The sequence below is a fragment of the Meles meles genome, chromosome 21 (assembly GCF_922984935.1).
Source record: "Meles meles chromosome 21, mMelMel3.1 paternal haplotype, whole genome shotgun sequence".
Lineage (NCBI taxonomy): Eukaryota > Metazoa > Chordata > Mammalia > Carnivora > Mustelidae > Meles > Meles meles.
In genome coordinates, this window is record NC_060086.1 from 15,870,638 (window position 1) to 15,895,019 (window position 24,382).

The 24,382-nt window shown below is 63.4% G+C and overlaps 2 protein-coding genes across 7 annotated transcripts; both read left to right on the forward strand.

The window, feature by feature from the left end:
* Positions 1–585: 585 nt before the first annotated feature.
* LOC123933830 lies at positions 586–11,904 on the forward strand. Its single transcript, XM_045993472.1, has 2 exons — positions 586–600; positions 8,212–11,904. Exon 2 carries the CDS (start codon positions 8,755–8,757, stop codon positions 9,724–9,726), a length of 972 nt encoding a protein of 323 aa, XP_045849428.1. The 5' UTR covers positions 586–600; positions 8,212–8,754; the 3' UTR covers positions 9,727–11,904.
* On the forward strand, positions 4,644–23,890 carry MICALL2 (MICAL like 2). Of its 6 annotated transcripts, none has more exons than XR_006816689.1 (17): positions 4,645–5,013; positions 11,948–11,996; positions 13,583–13,724; positions 14,609–14,796; positions 15,407–15,516; positions 15,720–16,505; positions 17,949–18,205; positions 19,240–19,330; positions 19,831–19,967; positions 20,376–20,546; positions 21,041–21,108; positions 21,205–21,328; positions 21,433–21,523; positions 21,666–21,739; positions 22,368–22,506; positions 23,233–23,279; positions 23,668–23,761. XR_006816689.1 is itself a non-coding variant. In XM_045993467.1 (17 exons), exons 1-17 carry the CDS (start codon positions 4,871–4,873, stop codon positions 23,760–23,762), a joined length of 2,688 nt encoding a protein of 895 aa, XP_045849423.1. In that variant the 5' UTR covers positions 4,645–4,870; the 3' UTR covers positions 23,763–23,890. The 6 variants fall into 6 exon arrangements, 5 of the variants coding, with proteins under 5 accessions (XP_045849426.1, XP_045849427.1, XP_045849423.1 ...); XM_045993467.1 differs by having other exon boundaries at positions 22,368–22,482; positions 23,668–23,890; XM_045993468.1 differs by having other exon boundaries at positions 21,044–21,108; positions 22,368–22,482; positions 23,668–23,890.
* Positions 23,891–24,382: the final 492 nt, after the last annotated feature.

A 24,382-nucleotide genomic window follows, 5' to 3' on the forward strand; every position in this document is an offset into this window, starting at 1 on the left:
GCAGTCACCCGTGGTGCCATTGTCCCTAAACGCCCGAGGATGAGAGGCCGTGTCTTACCAGGAATAAGAGGAAGCCCCAGAAGTGGGGAAGCTTTCACAAGGTCCCAGGGCGAACTGGTGTCTGAGCAAGACACCCACTTGGCCCACACGTCTGATACCAAGCCGCATCTTCGGAGGGAGCCAGGGCCCCCACTTCTGTTCTGTGGGTCTCTGTGGGCACCCCTGTGCAGTGTGGCTGCTCCCATGGGCACCCTGGTGTACCGCAGGACATAAAGGCTCTGAGAAGCCCCGCAGAGAAAGCAGCAGGGCCAGGACACCTCCCTTTGATCTCGAGCCCCCTCCTTGGTCCCCCCAGCCATTGCCTCTCTCCTGGTTTCTCCTCTCTGCCTCAGAGGCTTAAGGTGCTGCTGTTCCCGCTTGGCCCATCAGTCCTGGGTCAAATTAGTTACTCCGGGTGGAATCCAGTTGACAAGTCTGCGGGTCCCAGCCCACCACTGGGACTCTTCCTTGGGCCCAGTGACCAATGCCTCCTCCAGAAACCAAACTGACACACCAGCTGTGGCTAGCTTTGGGATGGAGATTAAGAATGCCTCTGTCCCTGTCCCTCCCCTTCCTCCCAGAATAGGCCCCCATCATCACTAAGAGGGGCAGAATATTCTGGAAGCAGGTGGTGGGGGAACTGATGTTGTCTGGCCTGGAAGTCCTGCCCCCAACACCAGGGTGACCACGCAGGCAGGACGCCAGGACGCCAGCCTGTGCTGATCCACGGTCCTCAGGTCCTTGCCCCACACTGGGGCTGGGGCTTCTCCAGGCTGGGTCCTACCTGCTAGTCAGGTAGTCCCTTCTCTTCTTGGAACCTCAGTTTCTTGGGCTACTTCTTCTCCTTCTCCTTCCTCTTCCTCTTCTTCTTCTTCTTCTTCTTCTACTTCTTCTTCTTCTTCTTCTACTTCTTCTTCTTCTTCTTTTTGCTTAAAAGCAGGGCTTGAACTCAACCCTGAGATCAAGACCTGAGTTGAGGAGCACTTAAAGATAAAAATCTTAGAAAAAAAAAAAGTCAGACCCTTAAACACCTGAGCCACCCAGGTGCCCCGATCAACCCACTTTTAAAGGATGGCTGTGTTAAAAGGGGAAATGGGTGTGAAACTGACAGACTGGAGTAGGGGGCCTGGCGGCCCTGCCCCCTTCTCCCCAGTTTCTCTGTGCGAGCTGCCCTCGCCTTCTGTATTCCTCAGACCCATCATTACTGCCTCAGGGCCTTTGCACACACCCTTCCTTCTGCCTGGGAAAGTGTTTCCTGCTCTCTCTCTGTGGATCCTTCAGGTCTCAGTTCCCACGCTCCCCCATCAGGGACACCCCCTGCCACCTTCTGAACCAAGGATCCTTCTTCTGCCATTGAGTGAATGGCACCCCGTGAGCCCTTGGGATGCCATACCGGGGCACTTTTTTTTTAATGATTTTATGTATTTGACAGACAGAGATCACAAGTAGGCAGAGAGAGAGGAAAGGAAGCAGGCTCCCTGCTGAGCAGAGAGCCCGATGTGGGGTTCGATCCCAGGACTCTGGGATCATGACCTGAGCCGAAGGCAGAGGCTCTAACCCACTGAGCCACCCAGGCGGCTAGGGGCACCTAGGGGGCTAGGGGCACTTTTACCTTTGCTTGTGAATGCGTCATGGGAGGGGAAAGCCAGCTGGTCGTGCCAGCAAAGTGCTCCTAGCTGAGCCCAGTGCGTGTCCCTGTCTCACTTGCCCAGAGGCCCACATAGCCGTCTCTGGTCAGTGAGGCCTCAGCCTTTACCTGCCTGTCCTGTGCACCTGGCTAGCAGACCAGGCAGGATGGGGAGTGGAGTCTGCGTGTGTGCCTGCCCCCTCTGTTAGCCGGAACTCAACCCCGCGGCCCCACTGTCCTGCAGGAGACGCTAGAAGAGTGAGCCCAGCAGAGGAAAGCATGAATGTGGAGGTCCAGAGGCAGGACTGCGAGCTTGGGCGGGGGTGGGGGGGGGGGGCACAGCTGTGGGAGGAGAGGCAGAGAGGCCCCGGTGGGGAGGAGGGGAGGATGGCTGCTCTGATGGCTAGAGGGACAGCACCTTCCTGGGGAGCAGAGGAGACTTTGAGCACGCTCTCACTCGCACTGTTCCAGATTTTAGGTCGAGAATACACTGTAGGTGGTAAAGCTGATGCAGAGGCAGGGTCAGAAGTTTCCGGTGGGGGGCGCCTGGGTGGCTCAGTGGGTTAAGCCTCTGCCTTCGGCTCAGGTCATGGTCCCAGGGTCCTGGGATGGAGCCCTGCATCGGGTTCTCTGCTCAGCGGGGAGCCTGCTTCCCCTCTCTCTCTGCCTGCCTCTCTGCCTACTTGTGATCTCCGTCTGTCAAATACATAAATAAAATTAAAAAAAAAAAAGAAGAAGAAGAAGAAGAAGTTTCTGGTGGAATCAAGCTCAGACCAGGTGGTGGCGGTGGAGGGGGTGGTCATGGTTGGTTTTCTGCAGGACTACATTTGGCCATGGAGCAGACAAGAAGGAGCCATTAACCACTGTGTGGCCAGCTGTGGGTAGGGCCTGGTTGGGGTCCTGGAGGAGGGGCTGAGTTCAGGGGATCAGCAGGGAAGAGGCTCTGAGGCCAGAAAGGGGGGGGCAGGCGTGATAAGGACCAGGAGATATGACGGGGCCTGAACTTTATTCGGAGTGCTGCAGAGGCCAGGCAGGAAACTGCTTGTCCAGTTGGCTTTCTAGAAATCTCCCTTGGCTGCTGGGGAGGAATGGGCTATGGTGGCTGGAGGGGACAGTAGGGGGAAGTGGGAGGATTGGGGGTACCCTGGCTTGGAGGTCCTGGAAGGGAGCAGGGTCAATGGAAGGACATGACATGCTCATGGGGACCCCACCACAAATACTGCTCTCTCAGTCACTGTCCCTAGAGGAAGCTACGTGTGACCAGCAGGGGCAAGAATGTATCTTAAACCCCTGGGACCGGAGATCCAGCCATTCCCCACTTTCCCTTCTGAGGGAGGTGGGCCTCCAGCCATGTGTGTGTCTCTTGTGAGTCCCTGTGTTCACCCCCTTCCCTCCCCCCAGGCCTCTCCCTTCCTCCCTGGCTTTTCCAGTTCTCCTAACTGCTGCCCTGGGGGGGCAGGAAAACCCAGTTGGTTCCTCGTTCCAGGACCAGCTACCAGCCTGGCTAAACTGGCATGGCACTGTCCTTTGTCCTCCTGCTGGGAAACCCCCAGCAGGTCAGGGCAGTGGTCATTGTCAGCCTTGATCCCAGGTCTGGGGGCTCCCTGTCTAGCACCCGCTTGCATGTCGCCTGTGATGGGGAGCTCACCACCCACACACAGGCCTCACTCGCATTGCTGGGCAGCTGGATGTCCACCCGGCAGGACCCAGCTGCAGTAAAGAGCTGGAATGCCATGTCCTGGCTCTGGCCTGGAAAGCCATGGATTTTGCTCCTTCAGGTGGGCACAGAGAAGCTACCCCTTAGCCCTGCCAGGGACCAATCATGGGGAAACACCTTCCTTCCTGTGGGCCTCGTCTGGACAAGCCTTGGAGCTGGGGGGCCGGGAAGGTGAGGTCATCTTCCATTTCTGGCATCAGTGTTTCTGGCTGTCCAGCAGCCTGGCCTCAGCCAGGGCTCCATGAGAATGAGGAATGAGAATGAGGAAGCCGCCTAGGTAACTGGGAGTCCCACAGGAGGTGCGTCTCCCCCATGACTTCTGTCCCAGATGCTCTGGGTGGAAAAGCAGGACACAATGGATCAGCATGAACTGCGAGGGTCGCAGAGCCCCGGGAAAAGCCCCGGGAAAAGCCCCATGGACAGGCCCAGAGTGGGGAGACTCCTGGAGGGCATGACCTCCCCCCCCACAGTGGCGGGGGTGGGGGGTGGGGGGGTGGGGGGGGTGGGGGCAGGCGGGGACCTCGCCCCCTTGCCAGCCTCAGAGCCCTGGGCTGTAACCTGAGAGGCGAGATTACCGCCTAGCCTGGTCCCCCCCCCCCCCCCCCCCCCCCCCCCCCGCCAGCGTGAGCACCGGGAGGAAAAGCCTCTGAAAGCCCAGGAAACTGAGGGGCGTTCCCGTGCTGGGGGGCTCAGGGGAGGCCTCCCTGGGGTCAAGAGTGCTCAAGGTCAAAGGCAAGCTGGGCCCTCCAACACTTCCTAGCCTGTTTCCCCGTCTGTAGAGCGGCTTTGTCCCTGACTTCTCCACGATGGTTGGTGGGAGGGCGTTTAAAAGAAAGTCCAGGGGGCACCTGGGTGGCTCAGTGGGTTAAAGCCTCTGCCTTCAGCTCAGGTCATGATCCCAGAGTCCTGGGATCGAGCCCCATATCGGGCTCTCTGCTCAGCAGGGAGCCTGCTTCCCCTCCTTCTCTCTCTGCCTGCCTCTCTGCCTACTTGTAATCTCTGTCTATCAAATTAAAAAAAAGAAAAAAAATCTTAAAAAAGAAAAAAAAAAAAAAAAAAGACAAGAAAGTCCCGAAGCCGCCCAAGAGCAGTGGAGGTCCGAGGGGCTCCTAGGCCAGGTGGGGTGGGCGTGGCTAGGGCGGGGGCGGGCCCTGGAGAGGGCGCGGTCGGCCTAAAGTGAGCCTGGAGGGAGCGGACCCTAGGGGCCGTGGCCCTTCCCTGGAGGCGGGGCCACTCGGGGGCGGGCCCCTCAAGGGGGCGGGGCCTCTCGGAGGCAGGCTCCGGCCGCGCTCCCGCCGGCGGCGAGGCTCAGGCTCGCAGTCGTTTCGGGGCTCCGGCAGGGATCCGGCAGGGTTCCGGCTGGGCTCGGGCGGCGGTCGGCGCCGGGGGTCGGCGCGGGGAGTTGGCGGTCGGCCCGGGCAGCGGCCCGCGACTCCGGGAGGCTCAGTCGGAGCCCCGCCGCAGCCGGGGCGCGCGCCGCTGCCCGCATGGCCGCCACCAAGGCGCTGCAGCAGTGGTGCCGGCAGCAGTGCGAGGGCTACCGGGACGTGAACATCACCAACATGACCACGTCGTTCCGCGACGGCCTGGCCTTCTGCGCCATCCTGCACCGCCACCGGCCCGACCTCCTGTGAGTGCACCGCAGGCGGGGAAACTGAGGCTGGGGCCTGTGGCGCCGCCGGGCGGGGCGTGTGTGCGGAACCGCGCGATGGGCGGCGCGGAGCGGGGTCCCTGCGGTCACGACCCGCCCGGTGGCCTCAGTTTGCCCGTCCACCGAGTGGAGCTGGGTTGGAGCCAGGCCGGCCGCCCCCGCTGGCTTAGTCAGTCCGTGAGTCAGGCCGGGCTCCGACACAGCCACTCGGCCCACCCCGCGGGTTCCCTGGGAGAGGGCTGGCAGGGCTGCCCTTCTGCATGCCCCCCCACCCCAGCGCCTTGCTGCCCAGGGACTTTCCCCCAGATGGAGGGAGCTGTGTCTCTGCCCCAGGGGGTCCAGGCACCTTTAAGAATGCAGCCCAGGGACAGTGTGGGAGAGGGGCGGGCACAGAGCTGAAAGCCCCAGACTTCCTAGTTCTTGTCCCACAGGCCTGCCTGGGCACCCTAGAGTGACAGGTATGAGGTAGAGGCTGAGCCCCTATCCCTGGGAGACAAGAAACATGGGCAGGGGAAGGGACTAGGGCGACTGCCCCAGGAGGTTCTTGGAGTTGGTGGCTCGCAGGCTGGATCTTGTCCCCACGTCTGTCACGAACAGCATTGCTGAGTGACTGGGACCTGGCTTGCTGGGGCAGAGGTCTGTGTGATGATGGCCTGGCCCCCGACTCAGGTGAACTAGAGATGGGTAAAGATCCAGGGGAGGGTTTCTGGACTGGGGGCACCAGGGCTCAGGAAGAGTGTCCTCAGAAGTCCACCTGCCTTCTGGAAGAAGCATGATGTTCAAAAGCATTCTGAGACGCCGTGGCTGGATCCAGGGGTAGGCTGGGGTGTGTGTTTGCCAGGGAGGTCTTGGGGCTGGGAGAGGCCAGAGACAGTACCTCCGTGAGGCCCCTGTCTGCCCAGACGGGGGGAACTGAGGTCTAGAGGCCAGACAGCCTGCTGAGGGCACAGAGCACAGAGCCGGGGCTGGCCCTCGGGGCCCCTCCCTTGCACTCAGAGGTACTCTGTACTCTCAGGCACTCTACAGGGAAGCTCGTCTTGACAAAGGCCTGCACGTACTTCCTGCTCCTGCCCCAGGTTGTGAAATGCATTGCTGGAGCCTCCTGGGGACGCCCCATGTGGCATTTAGGCAGCAGCTTCTGTCCCTTGCCCAGGGGTGCACCTCAGTCATGCCTGGAAGCAGGGGTGTTGGGCAGAGTGGGCTTCCACAGTGAAAACCCTAAGCTGAGCTTTGATGGGGAGGAGGGCTAAGGGTGGGACCCGGACAGGCGGAGCCCCCCAGGGAGCATGCAGGGTCCGAGGTGAGGCAGCTGGGACCGAGCAGCAGGAGAAATCCACGGTTATAGGCAAATGGGGTATGGCCGTCTCTGAGCCAGCAGCCTCAGGACGACACTGTGGGTGTCACTGGAGACTTAGGGCTTTTCCAAGCCCTGGACCTTCTGTCTGCTCTTTGCTCTGCTGGAGTAGAGGCCCCCCTGTGGGTGTGTGGGTGCGTATGTGGCGCCTGAGCCTGTCCCAGCAGGCACTGCCCAAGCGCGAGCACAGGTGTGCACATATGGGTGTGTACCGTGCTGGCACAAGCAGGCGTCAAGCAACTGGTTCTTTAACCGTTAATGAGTGCCTGCTGTGTACTCAGCACTGCAAACTGAAGAAGGTGGACTTGGCCCCTGCCTCAGGGAGTGACATCAAGGGCATCAGTTATCTCATTTACTGCTGACTTGGATTTTGTCCATCTGCCACCACTGCCCTTTAGGTCCAAAAGGGTGGGGATGTCTTTTTTGGTCACTGCCTGCCCTCAGTGCCTGGAACTGTGTCTGGCCCCTGCCGGGTGCCTGGTGGATAGGAGCACATAGCTGGAGAGCTACAGATAAGGGCGTGCACTTGGGGCTCCGTAGGGACAGTAGGGGTTTGGGAAGTGTCATGGCAAGGTTGGGGCTCTGCAGGTGCCTGTGTGCGGGGGCGGGGGGGAAGAGGCCATGTGACCATGGAGGCCGAGACTGAGTGATGGGACTGCAAGCCAGGGAACGCCTGGAGCCCATGGGGAGGTACAAGGAACAGATGTTCCCCGCGAGCCTCCGGAAGGAGCACGGCCCTGCCGGTGCCTTGATGTTGGACTTCTGGCCTCCGGAACTGGGAGGGAGTGGGTTTCTGTTTGTGGTCACTGGTAGAACGTTAGTAGTTTTTGATGCGTTGCGGGTGCTGGAGGGCTGGTGGAACGCTGTGCATGTACTTGGCGCTGTGTACATGCTGAGTATGGGTACACATGTGTCCTTTGTTGTGCCCTACGCACCCCTCCCCCACCCCAGTCCCTGTGCGCCCCCTCCACCGAGGGGTGCGGGGAGGGGAGGAAGTACGCAGTAAGGAGTAGTCCAGGATGCTGTGTCTAGGAGGACGCCTCCAAGGCCAGACTGAACGAGACCCTTCCCCCCATGCTCCCCGTCCTTCAGAAGCCTTCTGGCTACAGGAGAGTGGACATCCGGCTCTGTGTCCTCTGACTTGGCCACCAGGAAGTCCTTCCCTGCGCCCCATCTCCAGCCTTCCTGCTACACCAGAGCCGTTTCCTCCCGCGGTTTCCTGGGGAACAGCTGTGAAGGAGCCCGGGCGCTGAGCCGGACCGGTGGTGGTCAGCTGCCCGACGCTACAGCTCCGCTCCTGCGGCCTGGCTCCGGGAGGCACGTGTGACATGCTGGTGGCCCGCAGGGACCCCGGGAGGCAGGCGTACCCGAGATACCTCACCGGAGCTGGCCGGGCAGTAGCAGCCAGGGCCCCTCTCTGGTCAGCTTGCCCCAGAGTGCTAGGCTTTCTCAGGTGGGCCTCCAGAGTGCCCGCCTGCAGTCCATGTCCCCAGGGACGCCACCTCAGCCAAGCAGCCAGGTAAACGCCAGAGCCACCCAGAACAAACGGCCCCTTCCTGCCTCGGGAGGTAGACCTGTCAGGGCTGGAGCGGGCGGCTGGGCTCCTTCCCCTTCTGGGCTGACCAGGGGTGGCTGTGGTTTTCGGGGGAGATGCAGGAGGTGGGGGTGGCGGCTGCCACCAGGAAGAGGGGGAAGGAGGCCTTTCCAGCCCCTCGGTCCTGAGGTGGGGGGACCTGATATTTCTCCAGGTCCCTCCGGCTCGGAAGGCCCATGTCAGGACTGGAGCAGAGCCGGTGGGGGGGACAGTGACTCCCCGGCCGCAGCGGGGCTCCCTGAGATGTGCGTTGAGACTCGCACGGAGTCCGGAGTCCGGAGAGCCCCCGCCCAGATGCTTGGAGACAGCACTGTTTCCCTTCCTGGGCCAGAGCAGAGGGTGGGCTGGGCCCAGGCGGCGGGGCTGGCCTCCCCTCCCACACCAGCCTCTCGGCCAGCGGGAAGCTGCCTGGGGACAGAGGCCTTCTGTTCCCCAGCCTGAGGGCCTGCTGCCCAGGCCCCCGCGGCCTCCTTCTGGCCAGACTCTCCAGGATGGACCCAGGAGGAGCTGCCAGCCCACCTCCTTGGGGCCACCCGGGGCCAGTGACCTGTGATACCCGCCTCAGGCCACCACAGAAGCCCCAGGGCTGACTCTTGGCCGGGCCCTGCCCCGGGCCAGGGTCAGGGTCAGGGTCTGCTCTGGCCTGGGAGAGGCCTGCGGCTGAGCAGTGAGGCTGAATGGTCTCACTTGTCCACCAGGTGCAAGGAGGTGGGGCCCTGGGCCCTGCACCAACTGAGACCCTTCTCCCTGCCTCGGGCCTCTGGCGCCTGTCATGTCCCATTCCTCCCCATGCTGTCCATCCTGCCGAGGTCTGTGCTCGCGTCTGCCCGGTGCCTCCCTCCCCTTCTGCCGTGCGGCCTCAGTCTTGTCTCTGTCCCTCTCCATCTCTGTGTGTTTGTCTCTGTGTCTCCCCTTCCTCTCCTCTCCCCTTCCCTGTGGGATTAACTCCAGATGGACTGGGGGTGCCTGGAAAAGGCGCCTTCCCTTCGGTCAGCCCCTCCCAGCCCAGCGCCCACCCCCTGCGTGGCTGCGTTTTGTTCCGGGAAATAAACAGCGTGAGGTCAGCTCTCCAGGAATTCGGAAGGGGGTACGCATTCCTCAGAGCCCCGAAAGCGTGGGGGCAGGAGGCGGGCTGGCGCAACAGTGTGAGGTCAACAGTCGTGGTCAGCTGTGGCCGGCGGCGGGGGGCCGTGCCCTGGCTCCCGTGGCCAGGCCAGGGCTGGGCCCACGCCGGCGCCCGGCTGACGGCAGACCAGTCAGCGGCCACGGGACACACGAAGAGACCCAACGAGTCCGTTCGCTGGCCGATGTCGAAAGAATAGATGGACGCCCCAGAAGTCCCCTGGCTCGGGGAGCCTGGGAACTAATTCATCAGCCAGTGTGTGCAGAGCCCCAGGCACCTGGGAGTCGTACCAGAACGGAACTGAATTTAAATGACAGGAATTTGACTAAAACACGATCTAACCGGGGTAGAAGGGGTGGGGGTGCTCTGGGCCGCAGCCGCCTTACCGACGGTCAGCCAGCACGGCCCCTGAGGGCGCAGCTCATGCCTTTTGGTCCAGCAAGGCCTTATATGCCACCTTCCCACCTCTCGGAGGGTTGGCCGAAGCCGGGCTGGCTGGCTGTCAGGCCTGCTCCACGAGACACCACACATGGGGCGGCTGGAACAGACGTGTGTCCTCTGAGTCAGGAGCCAGGAGGTGGGCCCCTCCGGAGGCTCTGGGCCTCCCCCCTGGGCTGGTAGAGGGTCGGCTCCCCTCTGTGTGCGTCCGGGACCTGATTTCCCTTTTTATAAGGACGCCAGTCTTTCTGGATTAGGGCCCACTGTCATGACCTCCTTTGAATGGGGTTCTGTCAGTAAAGAAGATCCTGTTTCCAAAGGTCACGTTTTGAGGTCCTGGGGCGGGGGTTACTCTCCAGCAGATCATTGTGGGGGGCCCAGTTCTGCCAGTCCCCGCCAGAGTCCCTGATGGCGGAGAGCTGGTCCTGTCGGACTTCCTGGCAGGGACGGGTGTGGCTTCTCCTTGGCACTCTCTGAAGGGTTTGCTGGGCAACTCAGTCCGGAGATTTCTGCCAGAGCTCCGGGCCAGGCGGCCCTCAGGGACAAAGGCAACGCTGACCAAGGCCCCTGCTGTGGGGGTGTGAGCTCACACGGCCACCAGCCAGAGGCAGAGAAGAGTCCGCTGGGGCCCTGCGGGGTGCCTCTGGGGAGGGGCCATGGAGGGTGCATCAGGCAGGGCCAGTGTGTGTCCCACGGAGGGGGCAGTGTGGGCCGAGCTCAGGAGGCTGGGAGGGCAAGACCCTGGGCAGAGAGCTTGCTTCAGGAAGGGTGCGGTGGCCGTGAGACTGGCCTGGGGAGTCTGGGCCGGCTGTGGAGGCCTTGAGGGCCCAGGGTCCTGGGGGCAGGGTGGTCCTTGACCTTGAGTGGAAGGGCCATGGGGCAGGCTCCGACCTGCCCATCTTGGCGCCTGCTCAGCGGGGCCGGCACCACCTCGGTGAGGTGCTCTCTTGGGGTCTGGGCGAAGCGATGCCCCCCTCCCTGCATTCCGCCAGGCGAGCTGCTGCGCCCCCTCCCCACGGCAGATGCAGGGGCCGGGGCCTCCTTCCCCCGCGTGTTTGCAGACAAAACAGACCTTGTTATCCTGCCCTCCCACCACCGGGGCATCTTGCTGAGGACACGGCCGTGTGGGTCAGTGACCCGGGGCAGTTCTGGAAAAGAGATTGAACTTTCAAAGGGATGGGATGGCAGAGGGAGGGGGGCCGTGGACGGAGGCCCTGGCTGCCGAGAGCCCCCTGGGCGACGGGTAGAGACGGGCCCCTCCGTGTGCTGTGGACACTGGTGGGACAGACGCCGGGTGAGCTGCGTGTGGCTGCGCTGAAGAACCAGGAGGGTGCCGCGCCCGCCCCTCTGGCCCTTTGTCCTCCTGGAGACAGAGCTGCCGCCATCTTGTCCCATGCACAAAAGCACCGTCTGTGCTCATGGGGTGGTCTTAGCATCTGGAACACGTTACCTGGGGGGTGGTCCGAGCGGACGGCGAGTGCTCCCTGAAGCCGGGCAGGGCGATGGACGCGGGGCTGGAGGCTGGCGGGGGCCTCCTTGGAGGAAAGTGGGCGCACGGCAGGCTCGTCCCCTCCCTGCCGCACCCGCTGCAGCCAGACCCCCCAGTTCCCGTCAGAAGCTGCCATCCTCCTCCCAGACGGGGACACTAAGGCCTTAGAGAGAGAGGAGAGGGCTCCCCCAGGGTCCAACAGTGCAGGTCAGGATGCAGCTCCCAGACTGAGCCCTTCCCCATGCTGCGGGGCTTCCAGAACCGTCCAGCACGTACTGAAGGGGCTGAGCTGCAGCGGAGGCCCCGCCAGTGGGTATCTGAATGGCCTGTGTCAGGACGGGCGGCTGCTGGGCCGGCCATATTTCCTGCTTGGAGCCACCTTGCAGGGGGGCAACGAGCTGAGGTGTGCCCGTGTTGGGCGGGGGGCACGGAGTCCTGTCCAGGCTGGGCCTGGCACCTCGGACATTCAGCACCCCTGAGGTCAGGTTTTGGCAGTGCCCTGACTAGTGGGCAGTGTGGAGCTCCGTCCCCCACTGCCTCTTATGTCCACCCCCTGCTCTCACCCCTGGGACACGGGCCTCCGGTGACCCACGAGGCCCACAGGCTTCTGGGAGTTTGGAAGCAGCCCACTCAGACGTGTGCTTGGCTGTGCTGCCCAGGCTGGTGCCTTTGTCTTGACCAGAGGTGCCTCTGAGAGGACAGGGCTCTGCGGTGGGTCCTGCCTTGGCTGTGGCCCTTCCCCACCCTGTGGGGACCCGCTGCTTGGAGCATGCTGGTCAGCCTGGTCGCCCAGGTGCCGACCAGTATTGCTGAGCCTGGAGCAGGGCCAGCTCTGCCCGCTTGGGGTGCTGGGTGACCTCGTGCCTCAGTCTCCCTCCCTGAGCTACTTTGGACACCTGTCTTTCTCTCCTCCAGAGACTTCAATGCTCTCAGGAAGGAAAACATTTATGAGAACAACAAACTGGTGAGTGCCCCATTTCTCCAGTGTTCCCTGCACTGTTTACCCAGGTCCCAGATCCCCTCGGGCACCCCCAGGGCAGCTGTGGGAGCTGCGGGCCTAGCAGGTGAGCACCTGGTGGCCAGAGATGCGCTGCTGAGCTCCGCAGCCGTCCTGAGCCAGGTCACCCTACCCCAGAAATACAGCCTCTGGTCTGGTACCCCGGACCTCCTGGTCACCTTCTTCCTGTGGGGGAAGGCAGGGGTCGGGAGTGGTTGGGACTCAGTTCCCACCCAAGGCAGACGGAGGCCAGAGATGGCTCTGGGAGGACCAGCCCTGGGGTGGGTCCCGGCGGGCCGGTGGCCCTTCCCCGCCCTGTGGGGACCTGCAGTGCGAGCCCGCCAACCACCTGGCTGCTGGGTCCTGAGCACACTGCCTGCCACACCACCGCCAGACCCTTCCCTGCCTCAGTTTCCTCGCTGCAGAACACGCCCCATTGTCGCCGGAGGCCGTTGCCTAGAGAGCCAGACTCGCGCCCTTCCTCCCAGAGCTGGCTCTCCAGCGGGGTGTCGGACTGGGCTCCGGGGAGGCAAACCCAGGTGTCTGCGACCGACCCTGCCCAGCTCGCGGATGGTTTGCCTTTCAATTTGACTTAATTTAGATAAAATAAAGGACAGATTCACTTCCTCAGCCGCGCTCTCCACGTGTTGCCCTCAGGATGGACAGCTTGGACGGGAGCTCGTCCATCGTGGCAGGAAGTCCTGTAGGGACGTGGTAGCGTGCGCCAGCAGGATGGATTTGCAGGGACAGTGCGGCAGAGCTGGGTGCGGCCTCATGAGGGGACAGGACAGGTCCTGCCCCAGAAAGATGGAGCCCTCTGGACACTTCTGGGAGGGGCGCGCCTGGTGGGGGCTGTTCCCCGGGCAAGGGCGCTGGGCAGGCAGGGACCTGGGTAGTAGGAGAAACAGCGAGGAGGGGCGTGGCGGAGCAGAGTGGGGGCAGGGCTGGAAGAGCGTGGGGGAGGCGGTGGGAGCAGAGTGGGGCTGGCTGAGCGTGGGAAGCGCTTGGCCTCCTCCCCCAGGTCTGCTTTGTGCGAGTGCTCGGGGTCCACAGGAACTGTGTTGACAGCGGGGTGGGCGCAAGGGGGTGATGATGGCCGCAGGAGGAGTCAGATTCTGCATGTATTTTGAAGGGGAGTCAAAGGAGATTTTGAGGCTTTTGGCCTGAGCATGGCAGGAAGGTCACCCCTGGAGCCCTGTTTCGGACACCTGGAGACTGAGGTGTTGCCCTCGGGTGTGGTGTGGCTATATCAGCAGTTAGGGGAAGGGTGCACGTGGGACTCGAGGACCATCAGGTGAGGGACATTTGCAGGCGGGAGACGGCAGGCTGGCCACGGCAGGGACTGGCTCCTGCGTGGCCAGGATATGGTTCCTGTTGTACGGACTGGTCAACTGAGGCTCAGGGAGGTCATGCAGCCTGAGCAGAGCGTGAACCTTGAACCCAGAGCTGTCTGGGCTCGAGCGGGTTTCTGGCTTCCTGGAGGTGCTGATGGGCTGACGGGGAAGGAGGAGGGGTTGTCCCCCAGCCCACCCATGCCGACCACCCCTTACCAGGCCTTCCGTGTGGCCGAGGAGGAGCTGGGCATCCCAGCCCTGCTGGACGCTGAGGACATGGTGGCCCTGAAGGTGCCTGACCGGCTGAGCATCCTGACCTACGTGTCCCAGTACTACAACTATTTCCACGGACGCTCCCCCAGTGAGTCAGGAGGCCCTCTCCCACCTTGCCTCTGCACAGCCCTCTCGGCCCCCATGACCCCCCCGCCAGCTCAGCACCGGCCGCCAGCGCTGCCCGGTGGGGCAGAAAGTGGGCAGGGAGGCCCTTCTGGTGCCACATGTGTGGGGCTCCCTGAGCTGTGGTCTCCTCCCCGGAGGAGCAAAGCCCCCTCATGCTGCTGCAAGTGATGAGCACGGGTTCAGGCCCTGCAGGCCCCCCACACACCTGTCCACCAAATGGATGCGCCCAGATCCTGCCTCTCCTCACCCTCTCCGTCTCAGTTTGCCCATCTACACGCCTGGAAACTATGCCCACAACTCTTGCCTCAGGCACCTTGGCAGACCCTGTGTGGGCTCCCGGGCCTGGCTCCAGAGGCCGCACCCCCTGCCACCCCATTTGATCCTGACATTTGGCCTTACAGATACCAGGCTGACCCTGGCAAGCCAGGGCCTCCAGGCAGGGCGTGTGGGTGAGGGACAGGCCCGAGGGACTTTATTCCAGCTGCTTTGTGCACCCCAAAGCTCAGCCACTTCCCCTCCCCCCCACATTCCTCATCCAGGCCTCAGAAATCCCCGGAATCACTCTGGGCACAGGACCAGCCCCGCCTTCATCTTTCCACTTTGTGGAGAAACAGAAAAGTTCCACTTCCCTGACCCCAGATTGGGGCTCTCAGAGCCAGAGGGGAGGGCCGTGAGGGAGGCCAGGCCCCCCCCCAGGGAATGTGTGCCCAGTTGCTCTCGGCCACCCCTCCCGCGCCCCCAGACAGCGGGAGCTGCCCTTCCCAGCAGCCCCGGGCTCCCACAGGGGACCTGGACCGGGGTGGCCCCAGATGCTTTCAGAGCCTGACCCTGCTTGTGTCATGGCAGTTGGGGGCATGGCTGGTATCAAGAGACCCTCATCGGAGTCCAGCGAGGAGCCGTCCGGGAAGAAGGCCACATCCCAGCCGGCCAGGCCCTCACCCACTGCAGCCCAGGAACAGCCACTGTCTCCAGCCAACAGAAACCCCACCATCCAGTGGAAGGACGGCAGCTCAGGGGGCCTCCTGCCAAAGACCGTAAGCGCCCCAGCCCCGCCTTCCCTCTGGCTCCTGGCAGAGTGTGACCTCTACACTACCTGGGAGTGGGGTCCTATCCCGCAGTCGGGATAGGATCCCCCCCATTGTACCCATAGGTCACTGAGGCCCAGGGATGTGGTGAAGGCTGCGCACAGCTGGGACCCTGAGGCCCGAACTTTGTGACCTTCTGCCCCTCCCTTGTGGGTGGGCCAGGAAAGAATCCTGGGTGTGTCCTCCCGGCCCGCCCAGGGCCTTAGGGTATCCCCACTTTCAGAGGCGGGGATGAGGCAGGGGATATGCTGTGGTTGGGCGCCCCCTGCTGTTCAGGCCTGCTGTTAGGACTGCTGCCTCCCGTGGCTGCAGGAGCTCGTGAACCTGTCCTCTGTGGCCCCAGACCCCCTATGCTGGGGTTGGGCTGCAGACCCTGAAGTTGAAGTCTGGCCGGCTGGGGCATGGGCCCTCCTGGCAGCGCCTGGCAGGCTGCTCCCCTCGGGGCCTTAGTTGTCTGGTCTGTAAGTGGGATCTTCTCGCCCACTGATGGGGCAGCGGTCAGGAGGGAGGCCTGGGAGGGTGCTCAGAAATGACAGCTGGTACCCTTCCCATGGTCCAGGCCTCGCCGAGCAGCTCAGTCAGCAGCACCTGTGGGGTCTGCGACAAGCACGTGCACCTGGTGCAGCGACACCTGGCCGACGGGAAGCTCTACCACCGGAGCTGCTTCAGGTGGGGCCGGCGCGTGGGCCTCGGCATGTGCGTGTGCTCGTGTGTGGGCGTGTGCTGCGCTGAAAGGCAGTCCCTGCCTTTCAAGTGAGTCCCTGCTACACGGGTGGACGTGGGGCTGCACGAGCATGTGCCCGGGCGTGTGCGTGAGTGGGGCGCGCATGCCCGCCTGGAGTCCTCACGGGTCTGCTTCTGCCCCGCTTCAGGTGTAAGCAGTGCTCCAACACGCTGCACTCTGGGGCCTACAGGCCCACCGGCGAGCCCGGTGTCTTCGTGTGTTCCAGCCATCACCCCGAAGCCACATCCGCAAGCCCCACGTTGCGGGCCCCAGGCCCCCGACAGCCAGGGGCTGTGCCCTCGGACTCCCCGCCACGCAGTGCCCCGTGGAAGGCCCAGGAGGCAAATGGGCTCCGAGACACAGGGCCAAAAGCCAGGCCAGCGGCCCGGGAGCCGGTGGTGGGCAACTCAGCAGCCAAGCGTGTCCCCACTCCAGCTGAGCCTCCGGCCGCCGCCTCCTCCCACGTCCACGCGGGTAGCTCAGCCAGGCCCAGTTTCTCAGTGGGCCTCCAGGGTGGCAAAGCCAGCATGCGTGTGGCCAACAGCTCCCCAGTGGGGTGGTCACCGCTGGTCCAGGACATGGCAGCCGTCAGCCCCCGTCCTGCCCTGATGCCGAGTGCCGCGGACTCTCACCCGGCCACCCCGCAAGGTCCAGTGACCCCCCATGTGGCAGCCCCCCAGACCAAGGTCAGTGTGGGCCCAGCGTCTCCAGTCCCAGCAGACACCCCAGATGGTACCCCATCAGCTTCCAAGATGCAGCAGGCCCGTGAGAGATTCTTCCAGACTCCCGGGGCTACCCCCAGCCCTGGCCTGGCGGGCAGGGCCCCAGCTCCAGCAGATGTGGCTTCTGGGGACAACAGCAGGGAGCAGGCACTCAGCTGCCTCCGGAAGGCCCTTTCCAGGTTCGGGGACAGCGGGGCCCAGCTGCCTGGCAGGTGGGTGAGGGGCTGGGCAGGGTCAGGGACAGCTGAGGAGGGAGGCTTCCAGGCCCTTCCTGGGTGTGCTCTCCAGCCTCAGCTTCCTCATCTGGGAAGTGGGAATAAGACGGGACCCAGAGTGCCCGGTGGTCATCAGGAGGGGACACCATTGTCACTTAGAGCTGTGGTGGTTGGGCTTTCAGGGGCATGGATGCTGTCCCCTGGGGCCTCTATATGGCGCACGTGGAGGACACCCAATGGGGAACTAGAGGATGGGAGAGGTCCCAGTGTCCTTCTGTCTGACCGGGGCAGAGCTCGTCCCCCCACAACTCCCCCAGTGCCTTCTGCACGCTGGACATGGAGCGGGCCCTGATGGATGGAGTGTCCCCGCGGTCATGTGCAGAGGCTACTGGACAGAGCACCGTGCTCTGGGGGCTGAAGCGACGGAACATTGTTCTCTCCCAGTTCTGGAGGCCAGAGGGCCGAACCCAGGGCAGGCAGGGCTGCACTCCCTCCGGGGATGCTGGGGGAGGGGCGTCCTTCCCGCCTCAGCCAGCTCCTGGTGGCCCCGCTTTCCTTGCTTGGGGCCATACCCTCCCTCTCAGCCTCCAGGGTCACCTGAATTTCTCTGTGTCTGTGTCCTCTACTTTTCTGTCTTTTATAAGGACACCCGTCACTGGACTTAGGGTCTCCCTAATCCAGGATGGCCTCATCCATACTTGGTTACGTCTGCTAACACCCGATTTCCCAATAAGGCCATGCTCTGGGCTTCCAAGTGGACGTGAATGTTGGGGCGGGGGAGAAACCGTTCCCCTTGCAACGGTGGCCTAGTGAGTAAGAAAGTTGCCCACCAGGCTGGCTGACCGTGCCACGCCTGCTACCTCGTGTCGCCCCTTATTTTGGGGCAGCATTCTGGCTTAGGGCTGCCCCGGTCACCGTGCACCCAGATGGCGGGGAGAAGCAGGAGGGAGAGACTGGTTTCCTAGGGAGCTTGGGGCACATGGAGGAGCTGCTCTGGTTTGGGGAGGTCCCAGCCCCCTTCCCTGGGCCCTGCTGGGAGCTGGCAGCCCTGCTTCCTGCACACATGTGCCCCAAGAGGGTGCAGGATGGCCGCCGATGGGCCGCCCATGGGGAGGCCTCACACATGTTGCTCAGATGGGGCTCTGGGCGGGTAGTTGGAAGTGGGCGGGGCTGTGGGTGTGGTCCCTCCCCATACCCCGTGCACAGTGTGTTTGGGGGGTGTTTTAATCTCAGCCCATACCCGAGTAAGATGGGAAGGTAATATCCAGGGCCAGAAGTGGGTGCCCTTGGCTAGTCCCTTGGAGGGGCTGTCTGTCCCTGTCAGGAGGGTGGACATTAGGAATCAGCTTCCAGGGGAGGCCAAGGGGTTTCTGCCTGGGGGTCATGGCGGGAAGGGCTCCTGGGTCCACCTGTGCCTGATGCCTACGCTCTCACCCATAGGCCCTCCCCTGCTCTGCAATCCCATACCAGAACCGAGGGGCCACAAGCAAGTTCATCAGCCAAGATGGCACAGCTGGTGTCTCCCCGGGCCCTTAGCCCCCCGGGCAGGCCTGAGCTTCCAGCCCCCCTGAAGGTGGGCACCACCTCAGGGGCAGTCACACCGCCCCAGGCGGACAGGAAGAGCCTGCCTGTGTGCTCAGGGGCCAGTCGGGCGAGCGCCGGCTCCAGGCCAAAGCCAGAGGCTCCACCGGCGAAGGGTAAGAGTTCCCCTGGAGTAGAGGTGGGGTGGGCTCTCCCTGGCCTGTGGTTCTGCAGTGATTTTCGGGTTCCTGCTGGCACCTGGGCTTGCCAGCCCTGAGTGCCTGTCCTCTGTATCACCTGGGTCACAGCACCCACCCTGGTCCTTCCTCTCTCCCCGCTCTGCCTAACTCAAGTGTCGGGGCGGCCGATGTTCTTGGGGTGGCATGGCTTTATGGTCACTGTTAGCCACCAACCTGCCCCACCGGCCCTTCTTGCTATGGCCCCGGTCATCAGCGTCACTGTCCCTGGTGACCACGCCAGGGTGTCCGTGATCCCTCTCTTGCCTTGCCCTGGTCGTGGCCTCACCCCCTCTTCCCTGGGGTTTCACATCCATGGCTCCTGTGTGCCTCTGTCCTTCCTGCTCTTTCCCAACAGCCGTGCCCCGGTGCTCCTTGTGTCCTGAAGCCGCCCCAGGGCCTGGGCCTCTCCCAGAGGCCCCTCCCACCGCTACTACCATCTTGTGGCTTCATGTTCCCGGCGCCGTTTCATACACTTTTTGGGGTCACTGTGGAGTTACCTTGTTTCTGGGTGCCTGGGTATCTCTTACGGGTGCCCTGGCATTACTGAGCTAGGCTCACATGACACCCCATGCTCAGTGTTTTACCAAGATCTTTCCCTCAGCCGAGCCCCCCGTAATGAAAGCCACTCTGTTCTCAGCCAAGGAAGCCAGCAGGTGGGCTGTCCCAGCTTAGCCATCCGTCCCGCAGACACATGGGCACTGAGCATCCATGGGGCTCACCTGGCCTCCCCCTCCCCTGTTTGGCATCAGGGAAAGTTGAGGCCCAGAGAGGGGAATGATTCCCCTGAGCACACACAGTGTAGACTTGAAGTCCTGAGCCCGACTCCTAGCCCGACTCTGTCCTGTGGGCCCGGCTGGCTGTGTGGGTATTTGAGAGGGGCTGGCTGCAGGAAGCTGGGGTGGGGGTGGGTGAGATCCAGTCTTTCCCAGCAGAACACCCCCTGTGACCTGTGTCCCTGCCCCCCCACCTAGGCGTGAGTGCCAGCCCCCAGGAAGACCAGGAGGACGGGCCGGCAGGATGGAGGGCCCGCCTGAAGCCCATGAAGAAAAACCCTGCTGAGAGGTGAAGGGGGGGCTCCCCTGCACCTGGGCCTCAGGCTTTGTGCTCATGGGGTCTGAGGGCTAACACAGGGTCAGGCACACAGTAGGTGCTCACCAGTGCTCACAGGTGAATAATGGCGCACAAACAGACCGACTGACACACCCATGGGAGGGATGTGTGCACATCTGCCCGGACCTCTCAGCAATGGTAGCAGAAGCCAGTTCACACCAGCATGAGTGATGGCGGACAGTCACACTGGCTTGAGTCATGGCAGGGGCAGTCACACCAGCTGCCCTGAGTGCACTGTAGCAGTGTGTGGCCCGGGGGCAGGCAGCAGGGTCGGGTCCTGCGCCAGGTGTGAGGATGGTGCTCACACCCACAGGTGAGCACTCATGGGAATACACATCTGTGTTCTAGGAGGGTCGCAGCTGGTCACGAGCTCATCCCGGCCTCAGGTTGTCTGCACCTGGGTGTGGGGGCAGCCTGTCCTTCCCTCAGCTGACCTCCTGCCCTCTGTCTAGGGTCCTGACAGAGCCCCAGACTGGTGAGACACTTGGGAAGGCCCGTGAGAGCTCCAAGGGGCCCGTCCACGTTCCCCCGACCCCTCTTTCACCTGACAGGACAGTGGGTGCAGCTAGCCCTCAGCCTAGCCCCTCAGGTAATGCTGGGCGGGAACCCGGGGGCTCCAGATGCCCGGCCTGGGAACATGACCCAGTGGTGTCTGAGGTGGCAGCCTGGGCATGAGTGTGTGTGCCTGCGTGTGCCTTTATGTTTGCGCATGCGTGTGAGCGTGGCCGTTTCCAACACGCTCTGCCGCCCCCGGACCCATGTCCAGCCCCTCACGTCACTTCCTCTGTGGCCTTGAGCCAGTCTGCAGCCCGCTGGGCTCGCTTGCCCCTCTGTTGTCTAGGAGGCAGATACTGCCCTCCCTGGGGGCATGTGGCACAGGGCTGTGAGGACTGACCCTGTCTTGGCCGGTGACCCCCGCCCAGGGAAGCAGTGGGGGAGGGGGAGGACACCTCATCTGCCAGCTTGACATGTGGCCCTGTCCCCTGCCCTCGGGCAGCTGCCTCCCCATCCTCTTCCCCATCCTTGTCCCGCCGCAAGAAGCTGGCCGTCCCTGCCAGCCTGGACGTTTCTGCCAACTGGCTTCATTCCGAGCCCTCAGGGCAGGAGGTCCCAGCCTGGAGCTGGAAGGCAGAGGAGAAGGGGAAGCCTCCTGCTCAGGACAAACCAGGTCAGCCCTGAGACCCCAGCCCCCATTTCTAGCTGGGATGGAGACGAAGGGGCTCATCTGAGGAGGGGGCATCTGGAGGGGTTTGCAGGAGAATGAGGAGCTGACGGGGCTCAGAGTGGAGGGAAGGCACGCCAAGGGAGTGAGCCTCCTTGAGTGCAGCTGTGGGCAGCCAGGCTTGGCTTCGCGTGGGGCAGGGGGCTTGGAGGACCCTGTCCCTGAGCCCTTGCCCACCAGTAGGGAGGGGAGGACCAGATAGGTCCTCCTGGCGATGGTGGAGCGTTTGCACTTGGGGTGCCCGGGCTGCTGATGGGGGGCACAGGGGCCGGTGGGGATGGTGCCTGGATCTGTCTGTGAGCTCTGGCTTTTGGGCACCAGCAGGGCACCGCTTAGGGCTGCTGTGGTGAGGGGGGAGCAGGGCTGCTGGGCAGGCAGGGTGGGTCAACAAAGCTTTGGGCCTGGTGCCGCCCAGTCCAGGAGACTTGTTTTGCCCTCAGCAGGGAAGCCCTTGGGCTTGGCTGGTGTCCCCTCTTCACCCGGCAAGGCAGTGACCAGCCCCACCAGGGTGAGTAAGCCAGGGTGTGGGGGTCCAGGAACGCACTCCTCCTCCAGGGCATGGCCTGGCATCTCCCACGGACCCTCACCAGTCCTCCGTCCGCAGCTGCCTCCTAACTACCTGCCCCCGGAGGAGATCCAGAGGCACATGCAGGACATCGAGAGCCAGCTGGACGCCCTGGAGCTCAGGGGTGTGGAGCTGGAGAAGCGTCTCCGTGCCGCCGAGGGGGGTGAGCCGATACCCCGCCTGGTGCCCCAGCCTGGCCTTAGCCAGCTTCGCCCTGGAGCCGCCCTGGCCCCAGCTGAGCCATGCTGGCCCCCCCACTCTCCACAGATGCCTCCGAGGACGCCCTCATGGTGGACTGGTTCCAGCTCATCCACGAGAAGCAGCTGCTGCTGCGGCAGGAGTCGGAGCTGATGTACAAGTGAGGGGTCCAGCCGCTCCTCCCCCTGAAGGGCCCTCTCCTGGACGGCCGCCGCCTCTTCCGGCTGCCCCAGCTCAGACACTGCGCGGGTGGGGGCGGCCAGCCAGGAGGGCCGGGCCTCACGCCTGCGTCCCCTCGGCAGGGCCAGGGACCAGCGGCTGGTGGAGCAGCAGTTGGACCTCGAGGGGGAGCTGCGGCAGCTGATGGCCAAGCCCAGTGAGTCCTGCCTACCCCAGGGAGCCACAGCCATCCGGGGTGGGGGGTGGGGGCGGCCTCTCCCAGGCCCCTCCTGCTGGCTGCCTGGGCAGCCACCTTGGCAGAGGCTGATGCGTTGCCCAGAGTCAAGTTTCAGCGCCTCTTCTCCTGGCTGTGTGTCCTTGGCCAGAGCACTCACCCTCTCTGTGCTCCTCACTGCAGTGATTACCACCTCCACGCCCCTCAGCTGCAGTGGTTACATGAGCTGATGCTGCGTGCAGGCTGTAAGCCCTGACTAGCACGGCCTCTGGGTACTGCGGATGGTGGGGCTGAGGCCCGGCAGTCTTGCCCCTGCCCTTCCTTGCTGTGGGATGGGGGCAGCGGCTCTTGGGTCTGATCTGGCCGTTCTTCCATTGATTCATTCACTCGTTCACTCACCCAGCCATCCACCCATCCATCTGTCCATCCGTCCATCTGTCCATCTGGTGGAGCCAAGAGCTCACCGCAGAAAGGCAGACTCTGTCCCCATTGCCCCCAAGATCCTTCCCCCACCTCCAGGGGAGGAGCCTGACCCTCGGGGATAGGGACGCTGTGTCCCTGAGCAGGGTGGGATAGCAGGGCTGCCGCTGAAGGCGGGCTGTCCCTGCAGAGTATCTGAAGTCCCTCCAGGACCAGCAGCGTGAGGAAGAGCTGCTGAGCCGGTATGTCAGCACGGTGGAGGACCGCAGCAACATCGTAGACTTCCTGGAGGAGGACCGGCTCCGGTGAGGGCGGGGCTTGGGACCCAGGTGAGGGGCGGCCAGAACCCTAGCTCCTCCCTGCCAGGCCTTGACTGGTCACTTCCTGCGCAGAGCCTCTCCCCGCCATCAGCAGGGAGGACGCCCCCCGACACTGTGTCCTGCAGGAGGGGGCCCTGAGGCCGAGGGCAGACCCAGGCTGCCTGTCTTAGAGGTTGCCCCCAACCAAGCCCCGTGTTCCCTGACCCTCAGGGGTCAGCACCTGCTGCTGGAACATTCCACAATGTGAACGGCTCACTGTGACCCATTCAACAGGGGAATGGAACTTTAGATTTTATTTTTATTTAAATACACACAGCCACCTGTGTCTCCTGGTGCTGCCCTGGGCTGCTGGCTTCCTGACCAGCCCTGGGGGTGGCCTCTGGCTTCCAACCAGCCCTGGGGGCAGCTGCCGGCTTCCTGACCATTCCCAGGGGGCACATCTGTCCCTATGCATAAGGGAGGGACCTGCCAAGGTCACAGAGTCAGTGGCCAAATTTAAATGTGTTCCCATCTGAGCTGAGGGAGCCCTGGTCCAGGTCCTTCCAGGGCCCTCCTGTCCCTGTGCCACCGATGAGGGTCTGGGCCCAGAGGGGGCAGGCGCTGCCTTATTGGCCAATGGGAGACAGCTGACCCAGGTGTCCCATGGGCTGGGGGCTCTGCTTTGAGTCTGACTGGGAGCCCTATGCCCCTTACCCCTGAGGGCAGCCCCTCACTGCCGTGCTTCTCCTGTTTCAGGGAGCTAGAGGAGGACGAGATGCTACAGAACATGATCCAGAGTCTGGGTAACGGGGGGCCAGGGTAGAGGTGGGGGGGTCTGGGCTGGGTCTCCCGTGGGGGTGGGGGCCAGGACCCATGGACAGATACAGCCCGAGAACAGGAAGGCTCACCCCAAGGGAGCTAGCTTCCCATCATTCAGCGGGGCCGAGAGGCAGCTGCTGACCATGTGGTCAGGGTAGGAGGGTGTCCAGGCCAGTGGGAGCTCTAACAGCAGGCGCAGAGGCAGTTCCCCAAGGGAGGGCCGAGGCTCAGGGCTCCTTTCGGGGCCTGGCTTCCTCCAGGCTCTGGGGGCCCAGAGAGGTCTTCCAGGGCTGGGCGGGAGGGACATATGTGGCAGGGGTGGTGGCCAAGAGGTGGTGAGGATCCTCAGTGTCCATCCCCTTCCCCCACTAGACCTCCAGAGAAATAGTGGGGACCAGAAGAAGAAGTCCAAGTTCAGCTTCCCCAGGGTCTTGTTCCTGAGGAGCAAAAGCAGGACCCCTGAGTGAGCTGCCTGGCCGGCTACAAGACCCTTGCTCCTAGCCTGGGCAGGGCGGGCACCGTGGGGGTGGGGACCTGCACCTCCCTCCCTGTGGGTTCTGAGCTGCCACAATAAAGAAAGTGACCACAAGGCCTGGGCTCGCTCTCTTACCACGTGTTCCCAGGCGGCCTGGCGCCTGACCCGAGGTCTTGGCCAGCGTCCGCTTATGCATCAGTGGGGATGTGTCCATGGCCTTGAGCAGGCGCTGACCCTCTCTGAACTGGTCTGGACGCTCCTAGATGGGCATTGAGGCTGCTTCCTGGTCTGGCTGCATGGATCGAGCCAGGAACAGGACAGGTCTATGCCAACTGCACTCAGGGACTGGCCCCAAGTGGGGATCTCCAAAGCTTGAGATCTGTGACCTTGCCTGGGGGCAGAGGGGAGCTGTGCCCTGGGATGGAAGAATCCAAGCCCCGGGCCTGGTGTCCCACAGGGAATGGGGCTCACTGCCCTTCCCCATGTCTGGTGGAGAGGGCACAGTCGGGTCAGCGAAGGCCACAGGGGAGCAGGCCCCCTGCAGCTCACGCTGAGTCCCTGCCCCATGCTGCCCTCACTCAGTACCCCAGGAGAGGAACTTCTCCATGGGCC

What these genes read in the sequence shown, in the direction of transcription:
- LOC123933830 (XM_045993472.1), top strand. Translation starts at nt 8,755, where the DNA reads ATGTCCCATTCCTCCCCATGCTGTCCATCCTGCCGAGGTCTGTGCTCG.
- MICALL2 (XM_045993467.1), top strand. Translation starts at nt 4,871, where the DNA reads ATGGCCGCCACCAAGGCGCTGCAGCAGTGGTGCCGGCAGCAGTGCGAG. An exon ending in AAGAAAAACCCTGCTGAGAG is followed by an intron (nt 19,331 to 19,830) that starts GTGAAGGGGGGG and finishes CCCTCTGTCTAG; the next exon opens with GGTCCTGACAGAGCCCCAGA. An exon ending in GAACATGATCCAGAGTCTGG is followed by an intron (nt 23,280 to 23,667) that starts GTAACGGGGGGC and finishes TTCCCCCACTAG; the next exon opens with ACCTCCAGAGAAATAGTGGG.